We start from the raw sequence: 25405 nt of genomic DNA, 5'->3' as shown, positions 1-25405 counted from the left end.
TTTTCTTAATTAGAAGCGGCCAATTAGGCATTGCTTGGAAAACCTCCGCCCCGCATTGTTCAAGAGCCATAAACTTTTATGCCTGCCCCTCGGGAGGGGGCCTGCCGCTCGCGCGCAGCCCCACAGCCCGGCAGCGGCGAGCGCCCCGCAGGGCTGCTCCGGAGCCCGCGAGGGGTGGGCGGCTGAAGCCCTCAGGGCGAGCCCGGGGGCGGTGTGGCCGCGGGAACCCGAGCGCCGCGCAGCGCCTCCTTACCTTGCATGTTTTCCGGCATCTGCCCCTGTTCCCCATGCGATCGAGCCAGTCCCAGGGCTTCCGTCTCCACTTTGGGCAGCATGACAAGGCGGCCGCGGGCGGGGAGAGGGGGTCCGCGTCCGTCCGGAAGCCCAGCACCTGGACACGGGCAGCACAGATTCAACTCCGGCGGAAAGGAGGGAGGGGCGGCTGGGGTGCTGGCTCACCCACCCGCTCGCAGGAGCGTGCCTCCGCCTCCTCCGGGGCCGCGGGTCGGGACCCCTGAGCCCCGTCCAGTCTCGCAACTCCGGAGCCGACCCCAAGCTGCTGGGAGGAGATGGCGGGCTACGAGACGCGGCGAAGCCTGCGTCCGCGCGCCTGGCTTTGGCTCGGCTAGGGCGGCAGCGGCGGCGGCGGCGGCGGCGAGGGCGCAGCTGCCCGGGGCGCGGATCCGTGCGCGGCCGAGCTCCGGGCGGGCAGCGGAGGCGGCCGCCGAGCTGCTGCTGCCGCCGCGGCGGTGCCGCTGCCGCTGCTCCCGGACGGCTCGGGCGACTTCTACCCCTCCCTCCACCCGCCCTCTGGCTCAAGATCGGCAGGGGTCTCTCTCTCTCTCTCTCTCTCTCTCTCTCTCTCTCTCTCTCTCCCCTCACTTCTCTCTCCCCTCCTCTCCGCCCCTTCCCCTGTCTCTGCTTCCCTCTCGCTATCACAAGTGTGGAGTTGTGAAGTTACAACCCCCCTCTCCTGCCTCGTTTACTCCTCTCGCGTGTCCGAGAGCAGCCCTTCCAGCCCCGAGGGTGACCGTGCTGGGAAGGAAAGGGGGAAGATGAGGAGGAGAGGGGAGGTAAGTAGGACGGGGGTAAGGGGAAGGCTGGGATGAGGGGTGATGACAGTGAATGGGGACGCGGGTTCCGGACTCGGTCGGACACCAGCAGCCAGCCAATGAGGATGAGGCGCGAGCTCCAGTCCCCTCGCCTGCCCCAACCTCACCACCCCGCCTTAACCCCCTCCCACCCCACCCTGACCTGGGGCGGGGGATGTGAATGCTGCCGGGTCTTACAGCTAGTGGGAAGCGACCTCTGTCTGAGCGCAGCGGCGAAGGACGGGAGGCTAGGGCGGCGATTTATTTCTGCGAGCTGAGGGGAAACCAGAAGGGACGCGGGAGTGTGTGAGTGTGCGTGTGTGTCCCCGCGCGAATATCGGGTAGGGGGCTGGAGGGGGAGTTAAACACCCATTTAAACAACTTAAAGGAGAAAAGAGATGTTGAATTCAGTTGACCGCTCTTCTCAGGAGAGCTGGCCTGCTCTCAAGGGTCTCCCGGCTTCATTGCCCATCGGTATTCAGTCCGAAAAGGCCCCACCATGGGCCCCAGGAGTCCTGCCGTGGCCGAGCGTCCCGGCTCACCGAGGAGACCCATCTCGCCGAGAGTTCGCCCACTCGCCGGCAATGGAGGAACAGCTATCCCTGTTTCCCCCGCTCTTTACCGGGTCCTTCACTCATTTATAAACACCCCACCCCCTCCAGACTAAGATTACATTGGCGGCAGACTTCCTAAATTTTAGGGCACTGTGTTTCCAAGCAGAAAGCAACGATCGGACTAGGCTTTCCTTTTTCATTCTGGTGTCTCTGGTAGGACAATCCACATGAGGCCCAGAGGCCCAGCACTTTAATAAAGTTTTAAAGAACCATCTGTTATGTAAGCTCTTCGGCCACCAGCCCAGCCACATCTTCAAAGTTTTCAGATCTCATCCCAACAAGATGAAAAAACATTTTTTCCAGCCTCGTGACTGCATATGAAATGTCTCATATTCAGTGTCTGCTGTGAGACTAGGTAATTATCAGAGTCCTCCCGCAAGGGGGTGAATTTGAATCTCAAAAGATCTGAATTTATTCTATTTGAATGGCATAGAGATCACACACTCAAACTGCCCAGGCCAGTATTTGATGAATTGAATAACACTCCAATCATCCCCATGATTAATCTACACTTTTATATGAAGCGGGTTGTTCATCACCCACCCACGCCTGGTAATTCAGGTACTGTTGGCTCTCTAATTCTTTTTTTTTTTTTTTGGTCATTTTGTTCTTCTTCAATGTATACTCAGAATCTAGCTTATTTAAATCTCAGTTTTGTAGCACCAAATTTCATAAAAATGTTTAAACTTGGGGGGAGGGGGACCAGCCACTAGTTTGTAAAGGGCAGTGGGATGTAGTTGCCAAAATGAGTGACCCTTAAGATGATCAGATTTCCAGGGTAGCATCAACTAACACTGTCAATTCATTTTCAATATTACTAGTTGTTTTTAAATATCATTGTAAATTAAATAAGTTTTGTGGCTTAAGTATATATATATTATATATAGAATATATACACACACATACACACAGTTCAGAAAAGGAAAGGAGTTGTCTCAGGGCTCAACTCAGTTCTTGCAGTGCTTTGTGGATTCGGATGAACTTTGAAAATCAGTTTATTCCAAAGTCTTAATCTAGGAAGAGCCTCCTCTCACTACAATCAAAGAGCTCATGGGGGCACTTATGTAACACTTTGCAAATACCAGGCAGGCAGCTTTAGGGGGACTCCAGACTCTTGGTCCTCAGAGGGAGCTTCCAGGGTGAGGGAAGTTCCTCTGATTGATTGGTAGAGCTGGAGGAAGAGGTTGGGAGAGTTTGAAAGAAGTAGAAAGGGGGTCTGACAGGACCATATATTTGTAGCATGGCAAAAGTGCTTGCCTGCACTTGAGGCAGAGCCTTGACCTAGCCAAGGAAAACTTTGTGATCACATTCATAACCCAGCTTCAGCCCCAGAAGGGGCTTGCCTAGACCACCCTAGCGCCTTTTCAGTCCAGGCCAGTCTGCCCTTGCCTCACACCCCAAACCAGGAATGATGGTGACAAAGGAGCAGTTGGCATTCATTTCTCTCCTCCCAAAATCAGAGGGGGCAATGGTGGGGAAACAGGGGCTGCAGACAAGGTTTCAAAAAACCACCCTTAAAAAAAAATCCGTAGTTGTATCACAGAAGAAAGATCCAAGGTGCTTCGCCTTGCTTTGAAGTTCTTGTCCAGGCTCACGGCTTCCCCCCCGCCCCCCAACGGAAGGGGCACCTAAATAGCAGGTCTCAAGCAGAGAGAAAACTTCGGCGTCCCAGGCCTCCTGCTCCAGGAAGAGAAGAGTTCCCTAGGGTCAACCATATCCAGATCCCCATCCGGGACGTCGAAACCCCTGCCGGCGGTGGACAAGGGGGAAATCTTCCACTGGAATTGGTTCATGTCAGAGACCCGAGGTCACACTCACCTTTTCCCGGGTCGCTTCCTAAGGGCTTTAGGGGAGCGGCAGAGTCCCCAGCCCTGGGGCAGACGCAGAGGGTGGGGCGGCGGCACCAGGCTTCCCACATCACGCTCATTTCCGCCCTGCAAGTGCATCCTTTCCAAACCCCCTGAGTTCCCTGGTTCCGAACGATCTGGTCCCTTGACCCTTCAATTCCGCTGGGCAGGGGCCCACACTGGAGCCCCGGACCCGCTTGCCCTGTGACCTGGGATCGGCCTGGGCGTCTCCCAGAACACCCTCTGGGAAGGATAGCTGGTAGAGGAGGAGCCCGGGCCGCCCACGGTGCCTCGGATCGGTTACCTGAAGATGGTTCTAGGTTGCAGAGGCAGCAGTGAGGAAGGAGAGCCAAGTGGACGCGGGAAGGGGAGGCAGTTGTGATGGGAGTAGGGCAACAGGGCCTGTGTGGTCTAAACGTTGATGCTGGTGGTGGTCTGGACTGACCGACAGACACATCGATCGACTTGGAATGCTAAAACGCCCGCAGGCGGGCAGACGCATCCCATCCTCCGCCAGGAACATCTAACCTACTGCCCCCCTGCCTCTCAGTGGATGCACACTCAAGAATCCACCCCCTCTGGCGGGAAACAAGTGGTGGCGGAGACCACAGACCAGAGGCCTGGAGACCGGGGGAGACAGTTCCGGCTTTAGCTACGGTGCGGATTCACAATGTCTCCCCTCCATTCCTTTGCCAACTTCTGACAAACTTCTCTCCCCTTTCCCCTCACTTCCCCCACGCCTCCACCTTCTTTCCGACGAGACTGGTCTCCAGGGCTCGTCCTTCCCGGTTCTGACTTTGTCTTAAAGCGTTGATTGACGGTTGCAATTACAAAGGATGATGGCTCGGGGAGGCTCCCGCGCAGCCTTGATGAGCCCGAGGAGCGCAGTCCTGGCATATTTTATCCAGGCTCAGCGTTACGGGGCCGTGCGCCCCATTCACCCGGCGGGCTGTAGCTGAGGAGGTCTCGCACTCCCCACCCGCGAGGATGTAACTGCCTCGCTCTCCTCCCCCGCCTCCACTTGTGCGCTGTTCCGCGCTGCATTTCAGAGAGCGCGCCGGGAACAGCCTGCCCTTGACCTGACCTGAGAATTGTATGCCAGCCCTGCGCGCTTAACGCTTGCAGGCCGCAAAGGGAGTGAAAATGTCATGATTTTTTAGAACTGGTTCAACTTTCCTGGGCTCTTCCAAGTGGAAGACCCACCCCTCCCGCGCGCCTAGGTGGGAGAAGCCTCGCATGACCTACCGAATCTCGCACGAAACTTTCAAATCTGCATTCTTGGAAACAATTTCTGATGTCTCCTCCATTTCTACTTTTTGGTGTTTTTAAGGAACCAGAATCATTACTTTTTTTTGTAGCACGTGTCTGCTTTTCAGCCTCAGAAGCAGCCGAGATATTTTTCGGGAGGTCTCCACCAAGTGGCCGGGATAGCCCGAGGAGAAAGAGAAGCAAGTTTATCAGCCTACTGAAAACTCGGGCTCTGCCTAACTTTTCCGCCCCTCCCACTCAACAAGCCCATCAGAAGCCACTTTTGCCTTTCTCCGAAAATTAAGTTTCGCAAAGGATTCCAGAGTTCCGCTCCAGAGCTCTGGAGGCTGGGCTATTCGCCCCCGCCTCTGGTCTCCTGCCCCCGCGCCGGCGTCCGGAGCGCTTTGTTTTAAGATAAGAAGGGTTAAATTTCAGTATAGACACACAAGTTACCGGGGAGCACCTTATTGGCCGGAACTTTGAAAAAACAAACTTATGGGGCGCCTGGGTGGCTCAGTCGGTTGGGCGTCCGACTTCGGCTCAGGTCACGATCTCGCGGTATGTGAGTTCAAGCCCCGCGTCGGGCTCTGTGCTGACTGCTGAGAGCCTGGAGCCTGTTTCAGATTCTGTGTCTCCCTCTCTCTCTTCCCCTCCCCCGTTCATGCTCTGTCTCTCTCTGTCTCAAAAATAAATAAATGTTAAAAAAAAATTAAAAAAAAAAAACTTAAATAGGTGAGAAGTCCTGCCTCATTTAAAAAAAAAAAAAAGATCCCTTTATGCTACGAGTGTAAATTACTACTTAAGACATCATCTACCACAGCCCTGGAGCAGGAGGAAAAACTGCTATCAGTTGAGACATTCTACCCCTGGAAAGACTTGTGTGTTTGGGGTAACCCGCAAATGGGGATTGACTCACAATCACTATGGGAGTATCTTAATATACCATGGCCCCATCTTTACTGAGGAGGAAAATATAAGGTGAAGCAATTATCCAGGCAATCCAGGTTCCTCCAGCCCCTCCTCCAAACAACATCCCACCCTTGTCCTGAAGTAAAGGTGAGGTCTTTGGAGAGTTTGGCCTGGATTATCGGTATCCGCATCTCTCTGGAAAAAGGCTAATCTAGAACGTTTTGGCTTCATTTTCTTTGGCGGCTGTTGCCCCAACCCAGGGGTCCGGGCGCATCCCGCCTTGGGTATAGCCCTTGCCCTTCTCCAAGTGGGCGGGGAGATCCGGTCTTGAGAAAGGAGCTGGCTAGGGAAATAATCTTGGGTAGGTGGTCCAATCTAATCTATCTCTTCCTCTGTAATTGAAATGCAGATGTGAGTCAGCTCCAACTCAAAACAGTGGGAGTCCCCTCTCAGAACCACGCCGTCCCTCCTCGGGACAAACCAGAACTCGGAGTGACGTTCTCGAGGGCGATCCTGGCGCCAGCAGGCCACCGAGCGCTTAGTGAAACCAGCTGAGAACTTGCGTTGCAATTCCACTCCCCATGTCCCCTCCCCCCCTCCTCAACCCGGACTAGGAACTAAATCCTTAGCACGAGATTATTCAGGGCTACCATTCAGGTGAATACGACCAGACTGGAAGTGTCATGAGGGAAGGGATTGCGCTCCGCGGAGCTCGCGAATTCCTCTGCTCTCGCAGCGCCGCGGGGATGGGCAGTCTCGAGGTTCTTGCCTTAGGGAAGCCCCCACCTAGAGGTTTCCGTTCTAAGATCAAAGCGTACGGGGCCGCGCAGAGCTCTGTCTACCAAGTTGGGCCCCTCTGGGACAGAACACAAAGCGAGAGGCTAGAAAGGCGGGACTGGCGGTGATAGCTTCACCCTCTGGCTCACGGTCCCCAAGGATGGGAAGAGCTCGGGTCTAGGAGGTTCCGTCGTTCTCTGGTTTGGGAGGATGTCGTCTCCTCTAACCTAAAGGCAACTTTGGCGATGAAGAGGTGGTGGCCAGCCAAGCGCAAAGGTTTGGGGCAAATTCTTTCTCCTTCCCTCCAAGGTTTCTTGTCTAGAAACTGGGAAGATGCATCGGGGACCTGATGGCGGGTTCCGACCTATTTTCTTTTCAATCATGTATAGACCGCTGGTGGAACAGGTGGAGCTTGGTGGGGGTGAGGCAGCGGATGTCCAGATCATGGGGAAGGAATCAGCATTTACTGTGAAACATGATAGCGCCGGTTGTGGGACCAGCGTCTCACTAGGGACACCCCTGGGGTTTGTCAAAAGTGGTTTTTCAAAAGGGTGTGTGCGTGCCTGTCTGTGCTTAAACTATCTTGTTCTCTATTTCCTCCCTTTATAAGAAAACAGATGTTGGTTTCTCAGGGTGGAAAAAAAAGGTCCCTTTCTCTGAAAACTCAGTCCCTCATTTTGAGTGATTTCTCTGCCCTCCTCATACCCACTAACTCTCTAACAAATAGATGCTCTGAATTGTCTCTCAATTCCCTTACACCCTGTCAGTAGCCCTGCAAGTTGCCAGCATACACCCCAAACTGCAAGCAAAACTCCATCTAAACTCCAGAGATCCTTTCCAAGAAATCCCAGAATACAAGATCCAAAGTGCCTTCCCACCCTGATTTGCTCTGCCCTCAAGGGTACTGGGCTGCTGTTTCCACCCTGCCCGCTACACCTCTTCCCATCCCACCCTTCTGAATTCTACTGGAATCTAAATCTGATTTCCACTGTGGAATGAAAAGGAAGATAAATAACCATTTACAAATGTCTTCTTAATCCCAGAATGCCTTTGGAAAGAAAGTCTGAGTAGATCAACATTATTTTCAACCATCATTCCATTATATCAACAAAGGCAAATAGTCACTACTTGGAGGAAAGAGCATGGATTTCAGAATCACATCCATGGGTTCTGTTTATGGTTCACTCTCCTGACAAAGCCAAGTGGTCTTGGGTGACTCACAAGACCTTTCTGATTCAATGTTGTCATCAGTAAAATAGGGTTAACAAAGTAAACTTTACACCTGGATGAGACAGTCCCAGCAGGGCAGCATATCCTGCTGTTAATAAATACCAGTTCTCCTTTGTATTTATCTCTTTTCTTCTAAAGTCACCCACACTCATCTTTCTGTAAGGAAAATCACTAGGAAGGGAATCACTAACCATTTTAGAACCATTAAAAATAAGGGCCTTCCAGGGGCACCTAATTCTTGGTTTTGTGACCTCGAGCCCCAAGTTGGGCTCTGCACTGATAGTTCAGAGCCTGCTTGGGATTCTCTCTCTCCTTCCCACTTTCTCTCTACCCCTCTCCTGCTCATGCTGTCTCTTTCTCAGAATAAAGAAATAAACTTAAAAAAAAATTTTTTTTTTAATTTTTTAATGTTTTATTTATTTTTGAGACAGAGAGAGACAGAGCATGAGCAGGGGAGAGAGAGTGGGAGACACAGAATCCGAAGCAGGCTCCAGGCTCGGAGCTGTCAGCACAGAGCCTGATGCGGGGCTCGAACTCACTGACCGCGAGATCATGACCTGAGCTGAAGTCAGATACTTAACCGACTGAGCCATCTGGGTGCCCCCAAAAATTTTTTAAATAACATAACATAACAAAATAAAATAAAATAAAATAAAATAAAATAAAATAAAATAAATAAAATAAAAAAAAATAAAAAACAAGATCCTTTCAGTAAGAGGTACTCGCTAAACTTGACTGTCATGCACTGCTTGACACAGTCCTCAGGGACTTAATTGCACTCCCAGAAAAAACTGCTCACCGAACTGCTTATGTTCCTCTGTATTCACATTATTTGGAGTTTAAACTTGTGTCTTTTCTTACTTATTACACAAAAAAACATATATCAGAGTTTCCCAAAAGACTAAAAAAAGAGGCAGCCTTTGCTAATTTGTCTGCTCAAGTTCAGTCCACAGGGTTCTCCCAGGCTTAATCTCTCAAAGCCACTCTGGTCATGTTTCAATTCTTCCCTAGGACCTCCCCAGACCTCAAAGCCCCCAAAATCCCAAATTTCCTTAAAGCCAACTGGATTTCTCAGAGAATTTTTGTTCCAATAAGGTGAAGAGTGAGGAAGTATAACCCAAAGAAATAGCTTTATCCTGGGGTAGGTTCTGGTCTCGGGGACCGGAAGATGTCTGACTGTCTCCCTGTGTCAAACTTCCCCGTAAGTACTTGGGGGAAGCTGGGTCTCCGGGTGGGAGTCTGTCCCAGAGCCCTTCAGCTAGCTCATCTCAAGTTCAAGGCTGAAGCCAAGATAACCTTAGACATTGTGTCTGGGTGGAGGCATTAAGTAAAGGAAAAAAGCACTACCAAGCCTCTGTTCTCCCTTTCTCCATAAATCTCTCTTGGTTTATTAAAAGAGGTGACTTTAGCTCCAGTCACAACTTGTCGATCAAGGCCAGTAAAAAGAGTTTGGGAAAGCAGTGTTTTGGAGTTGGGCTGAGGCAGGGAAGGAGAAGAGGCACCAGGGTTTAGCTTCCTCGAGGGAACTGGCTAAGCCCAGCAGCAAGAATCAGAACATGGGTTTGAGTGACTGACATTCTAAACTGCACTGCAAATAGAGCTGGCTAGACTTTAGGGTGACATAATGGGCTATCTCATTTTCCACTCCATGACCCCTACTTGGAGAGACCCTTATGGGCACAGAGCTAACTGGAGGTTATTGCTGGAAAAAAATCAGACTCCAAGAGTGCTAAGGGGACTAGATAACAAACTTTATATCATTTCTTAATATTGTTTGCATTGTGTGTTATGTACCCCTTACTATGAAGACATAGTTTCCTGTGGATAATATACAATAATAAATGTGTATAATATATTCCATAAATGCACTTAATTTGAAGCATTACATAAATTTAATACAAACCAAAGCATAATGTTGAGCACATTGCAGAAGAGTCAATAAATACTTGTTATATGACATGTTTCCCACCATGCAAATTTGGCTTTTTCGTTGATATAGACAAGTACTTTTTCTTTCTCCATTTCTCTATCTTTCTCTCTCAAATTAGTACTGCATATCATCAGTAAAATTGCCCCATTTTGGAGAATGAAGAAGTACCTAAGTCAGAAACCAAGAATCCAGAGAGTGTCCCAGAGCTAGTTAACTTAAAGGGAACAATCTGGTTATATCCCCAAGTCTGCTACTCTTACACCACACTGAATGATTATCTCGCAGGTAGGCAGAAGGAACAACGTTATCTTATGTCTACTTTTCTAAAAAAGTACTGACATCTATGCACAATTTTCATGTAGCCATCAGCGTGCATAAAAGGAAAATGTCATGCCCAGCTAGGACCCCCAGAGACAGCTTTTTTAACGAACAGAGGCACATTTTCTAGTACAACACAACTGAATCAATGTAAAGTTGGAAATCTTGACTGATCTCTACATGCTTTGCCCTCAGTTTTGTGAACCACTTCTCATCCCTACCCTAACTTGCAATTTGCCACCTCAAAGCTACTCCAGGACCTGACACTCTCTAGAGCTCCACCTGTGGGTTCTTCTCAATGGGCCTGCCCTGGGCAGACAGAATCCAACCCAAGAGGCACTCACCTTCGTGGTTGTGGTCAGCCCTAACTGTTTAGTCTGATGGCTCACGCTGTCCCCCTTTCCTGTCAACCCTTTGGGTGACCTGTCTAGCCAAGAACCCCAGGAATGACCCTCAGTATTCCTTGGAGGCTACCCCATGAACACATCGGATTGGCAGTGCCAGGAGCCGCCTCTGAGTGTCTAGGATGTTGCACACAGGGACATCTCACAGCTACCTGGGAATACCAGGGAATTGAGGAGGGACAGTGGGTGGGCCGGGATGGGGCGGTGGCTTCCAACGAGATCCGGAAAGAGGTTTCTTTTACCGGAAAATTGACTGGAATTTTGTCATCCCGGGATCTGGCGCCCGGAAGTGCCTTGGAGAGGGTTAGGATGTTGGGATAGACTCGCTGAGCGACTCCATCTGTGCTTTTTTTTTTTTTTTTTTTTTTCGAGGCTGTCTTTAGCAGTCCCTCCCGGACCAGACATTCCGCAGGTTCTGGCTCTCTGGAACCCGGCTGATCCCGACTTGCGGGTGTTCTCTGCGTGCAGGATGGACCTGCCTCTGCTCCATAGCATAGCCGGTGCGGTGTGAGTCCCGCTGCGGTGGGTAAAAATACAGTTCCGCGGTAGCAGAGAGACATGCAAGGCGTCTCCTTCTACCACTTTACCCTCTTTAATTCACCCCAGGGGTGTGAAGGACGCCGTGGACGGGGCACGGGGAGGGGGAGAACAGAACGTGTCCTCGGGACCCCACGCCCTCTTAACTCGCTGCCTACCAGTCCCGGCTGCGCGCGCCCCGAGCTGCGGCCGGAGCGCGGGCCCGCCCCGCACGCGCGCCGCCCTCGTCCCCGCTGGAGCGCGCTCTCGCGGCGAGCCCCCGGCCCAGAGCCCCCGGAACGCCCAGCCCGCCGCTGCCTGCGAGGGCTCATTAGCGCGTCGCGGCGGTTTTGCCGGGCGAAAAAGATTTGAAACCGTTTGTGCTTCTCTTTCACCTCCTTCCTTGCGCTCGTATTTTCTTTTTATCTGCAGGGCAATTGATTCTCTGTTGCACTCTGCTTGTCTCCCTCGTGTTTTCTTTTTCGCAAGTAGAGAACTTTTTTTTTTTTTTTTTGGTAACCATTTCCTCAACTGATATACTATAGGGTGTAGTTGGCCCATAAAAAAAAGCAATCACTGCAGTCAGGGGAGTCAGCTGGTTATCAAGGGAGAAAGAGGAAAAGCCCAAGCAAGCCTTGATTTGCCTTCTACAGCGGAGCTGGAACTCAGAGCTCCTGACAGGCCTCTGCGAATTCGCAGGGAAATTCCGGTGCGAAAGCCTGAGAAAGTGCTACAAGAAAAGGAACAGGTCCTTCAAAAACTAAGGGAAAGGAAGAAAGACATGATTGCCAACAGACTACTAATTACACACCACTGGAAATCACTTCCCTTTAGTCCTTTACTTTTGGGATTAAGTGAATGTATTCTTGCTGTAACAATATTTTTTGTTCTTTTTTAAAATGAAAATTAGCTTTATTTACTTCTGTTTGTAAAAACAAGCCATGCTCATTATTTTGGAAAACAGACAGTAACCCTTAAATTCGAATCTTTAACTAATGATGGGGTATGTGTGTATATATACATATATTTATTAAATATATTAAAATATGTATCTATTTACATGGCTTTTATTCGTCAGAGAAACAAAAGATTCTCTATAGTATCTGCAATGAATGAGACACCATACTGTGGTGTGGCTTGAAACTTTACAGTATTTGAAAGCTTTTTTTAAAGTTTGATCAGTGATGATTTCCATATGGTTAACTTGTTTCAAGTTGTTAAAATTTTAGATTATCTCTGATTAGAAATTATCAGAAAATATTAGTGATGAAATACATATATTATACATTTTTGTTTCTGACTGTTTCAGAATAATGGATGGGCATCCAAAACCAGTGGGTATAATAAAAAATATTGAAATATCCATTTGCTTTTTTTGAATTTCAAGAAAGATAAATGTGTGATACATGGGCTAATGTGCTTTTAATAGACAATAGGAGGAGCAATGACTTATAATACTAAATACATCAATAAGATTAAATTACATGAATTAATATAGTAGCAAAATAATAAATGGATGATATAAAGCAACTCCTACTTACCAACAGGTGTAAGTCCGTGCTTTAGAGAATCCTGTAAATTTCCAGTATCCGAATTAGAAGACATTCTTAGTAAAATTACAGGTGGTCCTTTGGTTTAAAGCAGAAATCATTGAGCATAAGAAAAAGTATAGCTTTTGTAGCCTTGAGGAGGACACATCAGACTACAGTAACCCTTAGTGAAAGTTAAAAAAAAAATAGCAAAAAAAAAAAAAAAAAAAGGTCCAAGAATTCAGAAAGTTACAAGCAAGTCTTTCCCTGGACTCTGTACTTTTTCCAGCATTAGTTGCCTGCTGTAAACCATGTATCCAGTTACATGATGGTTTCTAATCAGAAGAATGGAAACTTTTGATAGGCTTGGATGGATCACATGACTCTATGCAGGTTGATAAGGGGACCCTGTTATAAAGTGACAGCAAAAGAGATAAGAACTCCTGGCAGATAATGGCAAAGAAATGATTAACTCAGAAGTGGAGAGGTGCTATGCAGCACAGAGAGTGGAAAGTTGTAAAACTGAGGGGTCAGAAGATCATACTTAGTGGATAAAACTCCAAACCAACTTAAATCTACTAACTGAACTTAGGCTTGTGACATACCCCCTTGATGTCATCACCTCTTTGCATACAGGAGGACAGACGTAGCTCTTCTGACCTCTGTAAATACATTTTAGATGATAACATTGGCACACATTAATTCTTTAAATGATGACTAGAGATATGATTGACACTTTAAAATACTACAGGTAGTATTTCCAAGCTTATGGCTATTTATTCATTCATGCATCGTCAACCAACTTTTTAATCATGCCTATTCATTAGCCGAGTTGTTAATCTTAGCTTGTTTGGACACTGGTCAGTTGATTAAAAGGGCAGCCTATCTATTTACCCTCAATAAAGTAAAATTTATACTTTGAGGTTGGTGCTGGCAAAATGGTGAATGTGTAATATATTTTCCATAATTTTAAGTAATTACTCTTTGCTTGAATCCATAGGACAAATCTGGATCACTCTTTGCCATGAAAGAATTATTATGCAAATGACCAAGGGTAGTTTTAGGCTCTTGTTAAATATCCCTATTGTTCTTCAAAGTAATAAACTATGGATTGTGTAACAAATGCATATCTTTTCCCATGTTGTGGAGCAGTTCATTGTTTTCTTATTTGTTTTGATTTGTCTAATGAAGCAAACTGTTTTCTTTCTTTTTTTTTTTTTTGCCTGAGATTCTATTTAGAAAACTCAAAATGTTTATGTACAGCATTTTTAAAAAAATTTGTAATGTTTATTTTTGAGAGAGAGAGAGACAGAGACAGAGTGAGCAGGGGAGGGGCAGAGAGAGAGGGAGACACAGAATCCGAAGCAGGCTCCAGGCTCTGAGCTGTCAGCACAGAGCCCGATGTGGGGCTTGAACTCATGAACCGTGAGATCATGACCTGAGCCGAAGTCAGACGCTTAGTCAACTGAGCCACCTGGGCACCCCTGTTCAAAATTATATTTTCTTGGGTTAGATTTCACTGCATATAATAGAAAAGTCATAATAACAGTGGTTTAAATAAAACCTTTATTTTCCTCTTAGAAGTTCAGATGTAGACAATCCAGGGAAGGTACAATAGCTCTACAAAGTTGTCAGAGACCTGGTTCCTTCCGTTTTTACTATCCTTGATCTCTTATCTTCATGTTCTAAAATGGCTGCTAGAATTCCAGTTCTCATTCCAGGAAGCAGTATGGAGGAAAGAGAGAGAACGCCATACTTGTTTTGTTTGTTTTTTTAACGTTTATTCATTTTTGAGAGACAGAGAGAGACAGAGCATGAGCGGGGAAGGGGGAGGGAGAGGGAGACACAGAATGTGAAACAAGCTCCAGTCTCTGAGCTGTCAGCACAGAGCCCGATGTGGGGCTTAGGCTCACAAACTGGGAGATCCTGACCTGAGCCAAAGTTGGATGTTCAACCCACTGAGCCACCCAGGTGCCCTGAATGCATACTTGTTTTTAAGGACATTACCTGTAAGTACCACATAAACATGTTACTTACATCTCATTATGCAGAAATTAGATACATACTTACCCTTAGCTGCAAGGGAAGCTAGGAAGTGAAGTATTTTAATGAACAAGTATTTCAAACTAAAAAGGATTGGGTGATTATAATTATCCATGTCAGTTCTTTACTGTTCTTTCTTTCGTTTTTTAAACTTTATTTATTTTAAGAGAGAGAGAGAGAATGAGTGAGGGAGGAGCAGAGAAAGAGAGAGAGAGAGAGAGAGAGAGAGAGAGAGAGAATCCCAAGCAGGCTGTGTGCGGTCATCATAGAGCACGAGCGGGGCATGATCTCATGAACCCATGAGATCGTGACCTGAGCCAAAATCAAGAGTTGGTTGCTTAACTGAGTGAGCCATCCAACTTCCCCTGTTATTTTTTAAAATAATCAAACAATAGGGGCATCTGGCTGACTCAGTCAGTAGAGCATGTGATCCTGGATCTCCTTGGGTGTGTAGAGCTTACTTAAAAAACAACAACAACAAAAACAACAAAAAACCCAACTTTATTAAAAAAATGAATAATCAAACAATAACATGCCACAATACTAGAAATGTACCTATGCGTGTGTTAAAGAACATATGCCTCTGCTATTCTCTCTTTTTTCCTAAGATTATTTATTTGAGTCATCTCTACACCCAATATAGGGCCCCAAGATGAAGACTCACATGCTCCTCTGACTGAGCCAGCCAGGTGGCCCAAAGCAGCTGTTCTCGTAAAAATTATTAGGACCCCCAAAAGTTTTTGCTTCTGTGAATTATACCTATGAGTATTTGTTGTATTCAAGATTAAAATTGAGAAAATAAGTTATTAATTATTTAGAAATATACTAATTTATTTTTATTAAAAAACATTAATATGTACAGTGTATTTTAAATTAAAATACCTCTTTTTCAAAACAAAATAATTCATAAAAAAGCAGCATTTCCAGAAGTCTTTTTAATATCCACCTTAATAGAAAGCTGGAGTCTCATATCTGCTTCTACATTCAATCTGTAGCAATACATTGTTTTTGTTAAAGTATATATAAGAAAATATGGTCTTCAATATATGAAGATAGAAAAAGGAGGAATATTATAATAACTTCTTCAAATAATTTTGGATTTTTTTCTTTGACACTGCATCAAAACTCCACAAGTAACATCTTCTTAAAGACTAGTTGTAATGTGGAATCTGAAACCATATCTGTGAACTTTTTGCACCCTATTATACTAAAATTCATTGGCTTATTTTACACTTAAAATACACCTTTCACCTATGCATGATTCTGTTACATCTTACGTTGGTAATTTGGAAGATAGAAGTTCATCAAATTTGGCAAATTTTCTAAATGTTGACATGTTTTGTTACAGAATATCAAAAATTCTATTTATTGGTATGCCTGGTCCGACTCTTGATCCCGGCTCAGGTCGTGATCTCACAATTTGTGAGATCCAGCCCTGCCTTGGGCTCTGCACTGACACTACTTGTGCACTCTCTCTCTTTCTCAAAACAAACAAACATTAAAAAAATTCTATTTATTAATATTACCACTGATCTCATCAGATGTCTTTAAATACTGGGAAGCTGTCAAACTCACCGTGGAATATACAAATTTTCTTAAATCCAAATTTTCACTTGGAAGCCTGAATTTTACCAATGGAAAGAAGTACCATCAGTTTTTTCTGTGCAGTAACAGGTTCACTTCATATTTGAGAATTTCCTCCAAAATACCCACGTCTAAATAACCACAGTTTATCTATAGGTCATTCTTAAAATGTAGAAATAACGTTCCATTTTAAAAAGCAGCTAGATCAGCTCCCCACTTGAACAATCACATCAGTGTTTTTCCTAGAATCAGCCTTCATGGTTTGACTTAAGCACTTAACGACACTTGAAGAACTTAAAGAACTATGGGCAGTACATTCAGGGGGAAATTTAAGTTTTACTTTGTGAAGTAGCTGTGTTCTTAGAGTATTGTGTTAATTACTTTTTACAACCCACATCATATATTCAACACGGTAGTTGTTCCGCTCAGAATACAACATACGGAATTTTTTATAAAACAAAATGATCTGTTAATTTCATCTATTTTAAAAACATACTTTCATATTTGTATTTCTGTGAAATTGGGGGCATAGAAGAAATCCAAATTGAATTAAAATAGATTATTTCTTCTTTTGTCAAATACTATGAGCCATTTCCCACCCCCCACTCCCATGTTGAAAAGGAGGCAAGTTGAGATTTCATCTGTGAATAGAAATTTTCCTGGTCTCATAGGCTTCCATATCCTAACCTGGGGCTGCATGTCCCCAGTGTGTTGTGAGGGATTTTCAGAACAAGGAGGAGCTTATTACAGAATTTTATGTGCTAGCTTATGATCCTATATATCCTATGATTTTAGCTATTCTTTTTAATTTTTTTTAATGTTTATTTTTGAGAGGGAGAGAGAGACAGTGTGAGTCAGGGAGAGGCAGAGAGACAGGGAGACACAGAATCTGAAGTGGGCTCCAGGCTCTGAGCTGTCAGCACAGAGCCTGACGTGGGGCTCAAACTCGTGAACCACGAGATCGTGACCTGTGCTGAAGTCAGACATCTAACCAACTAAGCCACCCAGGCGGCCCCAATTTTAGCTATTCTTATGGCTTTTCATCTCTTTGAAACAAATGTCAAGATTATTTAAAATGTACCTCTCTGTATCTTGGGGATACATTGTCCATGATTAGAAGACTGGTTTCTGGAGAAATGGTTTGTGTTTATGGCATTGAAGTTAAAAAACTCAAGGATATTTCCCTGAGCCTTTGAAGCTCTTTAAACAGAAAAGACTTGGTGTTTGTGAGGGGCAGTGCCCAAATAATTGTACCTCTGGCCCAGGACCTAAGAAGAAAAGTTAAATGAATAGAAAGGTGTCTACATACATATATATAAAAGGGACTATATGTTCCCTTAATGATCACATTATAATCTAATTGGATTAGTTGTTTAAATCAGAGTGTTAATGAGGCTAAAGTCTAAATTTTAATTCCTGTGGAGGAAAAGTTTCATAAAGGGAAATACTATTTGCAAGATCATATGGACACCTATTGTCTCTAGCTAACACTCAGAGTTGTGCCTTCATTAGAAAGGGCTCAACACAATATACTCATTGTGCAGTTAATAAAGAGGGACGGGACCTTTTCTGAAATCTCAGTTGGATAAGGATACCGAGTCAATTAGAATATAAATTTATGCCTCTAGCTAGTTTCACTGTTAAATTTTAAATTTTACTTTATTATTTTAGGTTTCTCGTAGAAAATCTGCCTCTATAAGTGACTAAAGCCCATGTAAATATATTTTCAAGCATTCATGTGGTTTTAAACAATATTAACATTGACATTTCTTTTAAACTAAGTAAATGAGGTATGTATGTATGCAAGTAATTTATAACTTAATATATGGGTGTTTCTTGAAACACAATTTCACATATCATAGAACAGATTTAGCAGTCATTGTCTGAAGATTCACATTATGGAATTTATGATCTCTTTTTTTCTTTGTTGTTTATTTATTTATTTTTATCATTATTATTTTTAAGTAGGCTCCACGCTCAACATGGGGCTTGAACTCATGACCCTGAGATCAAGAGTCACACTCTCTACCAACTGAGCCAGCCAGGTGCCCCCGTTTGTTGTTTATTCTGATTACTGTTATGTTTTTATTTCCCCCCGTCACCTTACTTTATTTCAGTTGAAGTGTTGGAATATAGTCTGAGAATGATAAACATGCTTTATGGAGAGAGACCAGATAGAAGGGAAAGAAGAACAAAGAAAGGTTTTACCCTCTGTCCCTGGCCCCTGCCTTTTAAATGTTCTGCTGACTCCCAACCCCACCCAGTGCAGACTCACGTCTGTATTGGATTGGGTGATTTGAGGTCTGGGCGACTCCTGAAAGTCAGGGTGAGAACTGGCCATGGCCATGACTGTGGTCCTCATGGGTGTTGGAAATGTCCCCAGTTAAATATTCACATAGCCTCATCAAGGTGAGATTTTGTTGAGGAGACCTGCTCATGGAATGTAGGTAGTTTAAAACTTTGCTGATTCACACAAAGTGAGGGGACTGGTAATTCTGGCTGCCAGCAGAGAGAGCATTTGGTAAACATTATGTCTGTCTGAGTTTTAAGTTCTTTTGTACACATAACCAACCCAATCTACTCTGCATTAACACCATGTTAGGTATCATTTGTTTAGATTCATTTTTTTCTTTCAGATATATGTGGATTTCAAAATATTATTTTTTTAAGTTTACTTATTTATTTTGAGAAAGAGCGAGAAAGCATGAGCGGGGGAGGGGCAGAGAGCAAGGGAGAAAGTGAGAATCATAAGCAAGCTCCAGACCCTCAGCGCAGAGGGGAACTTGGGGGCTCAACTCATGAACCAGTGAGATCATGACCTCATGAGCCAAAATCAAGAGCTGTATGCTTAATCAGCTGAGCCACCCTGGCACCCCTGAAAATACAATTTTTAGTGAAACTAGTGATAAGTTGAAAAGTCAGAAAAGGCATATATTTTTAGGCATATTTTATACCTATGACTACTTTGAAATACATGGGTCTTCTTTTATATATGACAAAATGTTGGAGACACATTTGTTAGGGTTTTACATATTATTAAGTTCATAAAACATTGTCCATCAACTCCTCAACATTCTGGCTATAGACATAAGTGTGTTTCCCTGAGAAACCATGCAGTTGTGCTTGGTGAATACAACCTATCTGAGCATGACAACACATCATGAAATCGTGGTACAAATGAAAACAGTAGCTAAGATTTGGAATCACAAGGTTCACAACTCTTGTCCCTGCTTTGCCCCTTACTCAGGGGCCAAGTAATGCTTGACTTCTTTAATTAAGCCTTATGAATTCTTCATAAGTAAAAATGACAAAAGTGATGGAATCCAGTGGTGTTGTTGTGAGAAATAAAATGATATAATATAGAAATGCTCAGTTTCTAAGAGAGACAAAGTGCTCAATACATATTTAAATGGCATTAAAAACCAATATAGACCATGTGACTTGGGTTTTAGGTGAGAGACACCTTTCATTATGGAATTTTAGTATTTATTTATTTATTTATTTATTTATTTATTTATTTATTTATTTATTTTTAACGTTTATTTTTGACAGCGTGCAAGAGAAGGAGTGGAGGGGACAGAGGATCCAAAGCAGACTCCATGCTGACCCCAGAGAACCTGATGAGGGGCTTGAAACCATGAACCGTGAGATCATGACCTGAGCCGAAGTCAGATGCTTAACTGACTGAGCCACCCAGGTGCACCTCATTATGGAAGTTTAAAAGACATCTGCAAGTTTCTTCTTTCGTGTTTTGTCTTTGACACCAGCTCTTAGTCACAGATACTATTTGACATTCTATAGAAGATCTCATATGACTCATTTAATTTAAAAACATTATGTAGTGATTCGCTTTGATTCTCTTCCTTTTTATATGTGGCTAATAAAACATGTAACAACAAAAAAGATTGAATTTCATTCTTTGTTATAAGCCTCTGATTAGACAGAATTATATTACCAAATGTACCCAAAAAGTTGAAGGATGATAGCATCACTAGGTTCCTAATAACTCCTACAAGAACCTTTAAAGAAAATACTATTTACTATTTGCTGCTCTCTTACTTTTCTGTAGAACTTACTGGCATGCAGAGGAAACATTACATTAATGAGTTACTTTGGTCTTTTGAAGCTTATCTACCTGGTTAATTTAATAGAAATAAATACTCAGTACTTTGTGAGAAATGAACATATTTTTGTGAAAGAGGGAGTGAAGTAACATTCACATGTGATGCAAATAACAGGTGCTCAGAACTCAGCCCCTGTGACAGTTAATAAGCAATTTACATTCCAACTATGGTGGGGAAAGCCACAAAACAAATGACAACCTCAGTTTTGAGTAATTCTTTTTCTCAATCAAGGCACAGTGTAACCATTTCCTTTTGGCATATGTGGGCATTTTCCATTATGGCATTCTGCGGCATCCTACTGAACACATTAGATACCACCACATGGCATACTTATAATGACTCACATTTACAAAAATACATGTTTATGATGATAAAACATTATTTGCTAACTGATTTCAGAAAGGGTTTGTAAATGATTGACAGATCACTAATGATTCCCAAGGCATCTTTGCCAAAATCCAAAAGGCATTCAACAATGTCATCTGAACCCGTATTGCACGATGATGTTAAAAGTTCAGTTAATGAATTACAGTCACTGTAAACTTCCTGAATATACTCTTCCAAGGCATTATAACACATCTGTTAGGAACTGATATTCTTGTAAAATTGGATTTCTGGTGAGCACTGTACATGAACATATACCAGAAAAGCCCTTCAAGTTTGTTTATAATTTGGATTTACTAAGAACCACCACCCTAAATTAGTCATCATTCAAATGGACTGAGGAACCAGATGTTAGGGAGTTTACAGAAGGCATAAATATCGAACTGGGTAGTTTCTGCCGAACCATTGCTTACTGGTCCATTGTTGTTGGACTCTTCACTGACAAAGGCATTTGCCACTGATTGCATTTAGAACCTGGGGCTAAGGTTGGCACTTTTTTTTTTATCAGCTTCCTTAGCAACCCGCGAACCCCCAAATTATGTGAGACGATGGGATGGCAGGTTTGGAAAAGAAGTAAAGATTTCTTCTCATTCTTTTTAATAGCTGTGAGAAATGTGGCACCTGGCAGGAAGATAAGTGACTTTTATGCAGTACTATTATGGTCCAGGTAAATATTACCCACTTTTTATAGCACTAACAATTAAACAGAGCCTTAGTCAATCTTTTGGCAATTGAAATGTTTAAGACTTTACTCTTCTGTAGGCTTATGTTGAGTTCCCCACGTTTATCACGATCTATGATCTATGTCTAGTGACTTATGGTTCATATCTTTATTTAGGGTAAATGAAGTAAACTCAGTACCATTTTGTTTCCATTTAAAAGCTTTTAAAATATTTAGTCAGGAGTGTCTCAGTCAGCTGAGCGTCTGACTTGCGCTCATGATCTCATGGTTCGGTTCATGAGTTCAAGCCCTGTGTCGGGCTCTGTGCTCACAGCTCAGAGCCTGAAGCCTGCTTCAGATTCTAATGTTTCCATCTCGGTCTCTGCCCCTTTCCCAGTTGTGTGCATACACCTGCACTCTCTCTCAAAAATAAATAAATAAACATTAAAAAAATAAATAAAAATAAAATGTTTATTTATGTTGACAGAGAGAGAAGAAGAGGCAGAGAGAGAGGGAAAGAGAGCATCGTATGTAGGGCTAAATCTCACAAACCATGAGAGCATGACCTGAACTGAAATCAAGAGTCAGATGCTTAAATGACTGAGCCACCCAGGGACCTCAACTAAACTATTTTTAAAAAAGGGATCTATAGTGCATTCAAAGTGATTTCCTTAGGAGTCACATAGTAAGTATTGTTAAAATATGGAACCACAAAATAGATCTTAATTCGTGAAACTGTTGTATGTCACTAAACATTGTCTGGTAGACCACGTAAATAAAATAGGTTTTTTTCTTTTCTTTTTTTTTAAGTTTATTTATTTATTTTGAGAGAGAGAAAAAGAGAGAAAGCATAAACAGGGGAGGTGAAGAGAGAGAGGGAGAGAATGAGAATCCCAAGCAGGCTCTACACTGGCAGCACAGAACCTGATGCAGAGCTTGAGTCCACGAACCCTGAGATCATGACCTGAGCCAAAACCAAGAGTTGGATGCTTAACCGACTGAGTCACCCAGGCACCCCATAAAGTGTCTTACTTAGGCTCAGGTCATGATCTCACGGTTTGTGAGTCTGAGCCCCACATCGGGCTCTGTGCTGCCAGCTCAGAGCCTGGAGCCTGCTTCACATTCTGTGTCTCCCTCTCTCTCTGTCCCTCCCCATTTTGACTCTCTCTCTCTCTCTCTCTCAAAAATAAATAAACATTAAGAAAAATAGTTTTTCAGATAATAGAGGTTCCTCTAGAATGAACACTTTTTAAATATTTTATTTGGGGGGAGGGGATGCTCAACCAACTGAGCCGCCCACTTAGGGTCAGGTCACAATCTTGCAGTTCGTGAGTTTGAGCCCTGAATTTGGCTCTGCACTGGTGGTGTGGAACCTGCTTGGGATTCTCTCTCCTTCCCTCTCTCTCTGTCCTTTCCCCACTTGCACTCTTTCTCTCTCTCTCTCTCTCAAAATAAACAAATAAACTTTAAAAATTTTAAGTATTTTATTTTTCTACACCCATTGTGGGGCTCAAACTTACAACCTCAAGATCAAGAGTCACATGCTCTACAAACTGAGCCAGCCAGGCACCCCTAGAACAAAATATTTTATACGGCTAAATCTTATATATAGCTATATAAGCCTATCTTGATTGTGCTTCAGTTATTTTAATAGACATTATTTTCTGCTCTCTAAATTCATTTGTGGAAAAAGGAAATGTTAATAAAAATGATAATAATAATGTTAATAATAATAATAATAAATAAATAAAGTATGGGTGCCTGGCTGGCTCAGTCAGTAGAGCACAGGACTCTTGATCTCAGGGTGGTGGTTTGGGCCTCACATTGGGCATAGAGATTACTAAAAAAATTTTTTTTTTTAAATCATAAAGTAGAAAGAGTGCATATATGTACATATGTTATCTTTTTTATTATATTTTGAAAAATAAAGGATAAAACCTAGAAATAAAGGATTAGTCAAAAAAAAAGCTATTGACACTTAGAAAGGTCATCATATACAATATGAAATTGAAAAAACGTAAATGAGTTTCAAAGGTAAGCTTACTTTCTACCTGTTATTTTCATTACTGTGAATCTAACAAGTCCTCAAGCATTATTTATGCACACACTAAATATATTTTATTTTATTATTATTATTTTTAAAATATTTACTTTTGAGAGAGAGAAAGGGAGCACAGGGGAGAGGCAGAGAAAGAGGGAGACAGAGGATCCAAAGTGGGTTCTGTGCTGACAGTAGAGAGCTTGATGTAGGGCTTGAACTCACAAACTGTGAGATCACGACCTGAGCCAAAGTCAGACCCTTAACTGATTGAACCACCCAGGTGCCTGGACACACTAATACATTTTAGATTTTTGGAGTTCTGTTAGATTTCAAGTCCCAAATGGAACTCATTAAATTTCATTTCAAATGCCCCCCCCCCCCGTTTTTATTTTGCTGGATGACACCACTAAATCAGAAATGTTGGTATCATTCTAAAATCTCCCTCTGATTTACTTGCTGTGTCTATCCAGTTGACAAGCTTAGACCATTCTGTTTCCTTAACATCCCTCCTCTCTAGCAGTGCCCTTGCCTTTTCTTCACAACGTCCACGTGGAGAGCTTACTGGCTTTGAGCCAGAGGAACTTGAGGTCCTGTCAGGGCACATCATTGATTAACAGTGTGACCCTTGGGGATCGATTTGTTCCCTTTAGCATGGTTTCCTTAGCATGGGTGCAGGATGAACCATGGCTCTTGGGGTGATGGGAATATTAAATGAAAACACATGTGACAAATCTAGGCCAACAGTCAACACATAGATGGCCCTCATCATTTCTCCTTTTATTACTTTGTTTCCTTCTAATGGTACCTGGTCTTTCCTCTGGCTTAATATAGGACATCTTCCATACTCAGCCTAAAGAATTTTTAACAAATTTTTTAATGTTTTATTTATTTTTGAGAGAGAGACAGAGACAGAGTACAAGCAGGGAAGGGGTAGAGAGAGACGGAGACACAGAATCTGAAGTGGGCTCCAGGCTCTGAGCTGCCAGCCTAGAGCCTGATGCGGGGCTCGAACTCACGAACCATGAGCTCATGACCTGAGCCGAAAGTCAGACACTTAACCAACAGAGCTACTGAGGCGCCCCAGCCTAAAGAATTTTTAAAAAATTAATGATATTTTGAGGAGCGCCTGTGTGGCAGTTGGTTAAGTGTCCAACTCTTGATCTCAGCTCAGGTAATGATCTCACAGTTTGTGAGTTTGTGTCCTACATTGGGCTCTACACTAATGGCACAAAGCCTGCTTGGGATTCTGCCTCTCCTTCTCTCTGCCCCTCCCCTGCTTGTGCTCTCTCTCTCTCTCTCTGTCTCAAAATAAATAACTTAAAAAATATTAATGATATTTTGCTGCTTAAAATTCTTCGATGGTTTCTCATACTATGGGATAAAGTTTATACTCCTTTTTTTTAAATTTATTTATTTATTTTGGGAGAGTGTGTGTGAGTACAAGTGGGGTAGGGGCAGAGAGAGAGAGAGAGAGGGAGAGAGAGAGTCCCACACTGCAGAGCCTGACTTGGGACTCGAACTCATGAAACATGAGATCATGACCTGAGCTGAAGTCAAGACTAGGATGCTTAATCAACTGAACCACCCAGGCGCCTGTGTGTGTGTGTGTGTGTGTGTGTGTGTGTACATATACATATACATATACATATACATATACATATACATATCTGTATACGTATACATATATATGTATTGTTCTTGAAGCATTTCTTCAATAGTGGCAAATGATTAGGCATAAGTGAAAATAGAGGGAATGGCCAACAATTGGGGAACGGCTGAATAAATTACAGTATCTCCACTTCACTGGCTATAATGCAGCCATTAAAACTGGCTAAGTAGAGACTTTCTGGATGGCTTAGAGGAATTCGTGTGAAACATTTAGTGTTGCATGAGCAAAGCAAGGTAATTATGTGAATGGGAGAACCAAGCAGAAGAGAAGCAAATAAAGTACTGGAGTATGATCATGTCATGCATTTATATAAAAATCTGTGTACATGAGGTTATGTATGCAAATAAAATAAAGAGATTAAAACAACTTAGAAAATGCAGACAAGTATAAAGAAAAGATATACGAATCACCTGTAATCCTGACATCTTGAGATCTTTACATTTTGAAGTCTTTTTTCTGATCTTTTTGTATGTATCGGAGTACTTA

The 25405-nt window shown here is 43.5% G+C and overlaps 1 protein-coding gene across 3 annotated transcripts in view; it reads right to left on the bottom strand.

Annotated features, from left to right (window-relative positions):
- NR5A2 (nuclear receptor subfamily 5 group A member 2) overlaps positions 1-450 on the bottom strand; it is a 124321-nt gene extending 123871 nt beyond the window's left edge. For 2 of the 3 annotated variants that reach the window (XM_042976463.1, XM_042976464.1), the window contains exon 1: positions 254-407. In XM_042976463.1, the coding sequence (XP_042832397.1) occupies positions 254-335 (82 nt within the window). In that variant the 5' untranslated portion in view covers positions 336-407. Of the gene's footprint in view, positions 1-253 lie in introns of all 3 variants that reach the window. The other variant, XM_042976465.1, reaches the window with a different exon arrangement.
- Positions 451-25405: the final 24955 nt, after the last annotated feature.

This window comes from Panthera tigris, chromosome F3 (assembly GCF_018350195.1).
Source record: "Panthera tigris isolate Pti1 chromosome F3, P.tigris_Pti1_mat1.1, whole genome shotgun sequence".
In the NCBI taxonomy this organism is placed as follows: Eukaryota; Metazoa; Chordata; class Mammalia; order Carnivora; family Felidae; genus Panthera; species Panthera tigris.
Note: the sequence above shows the minus strand (reverse complement) of the source record. Positions and strands in the feature narration are given on the sequence as shown.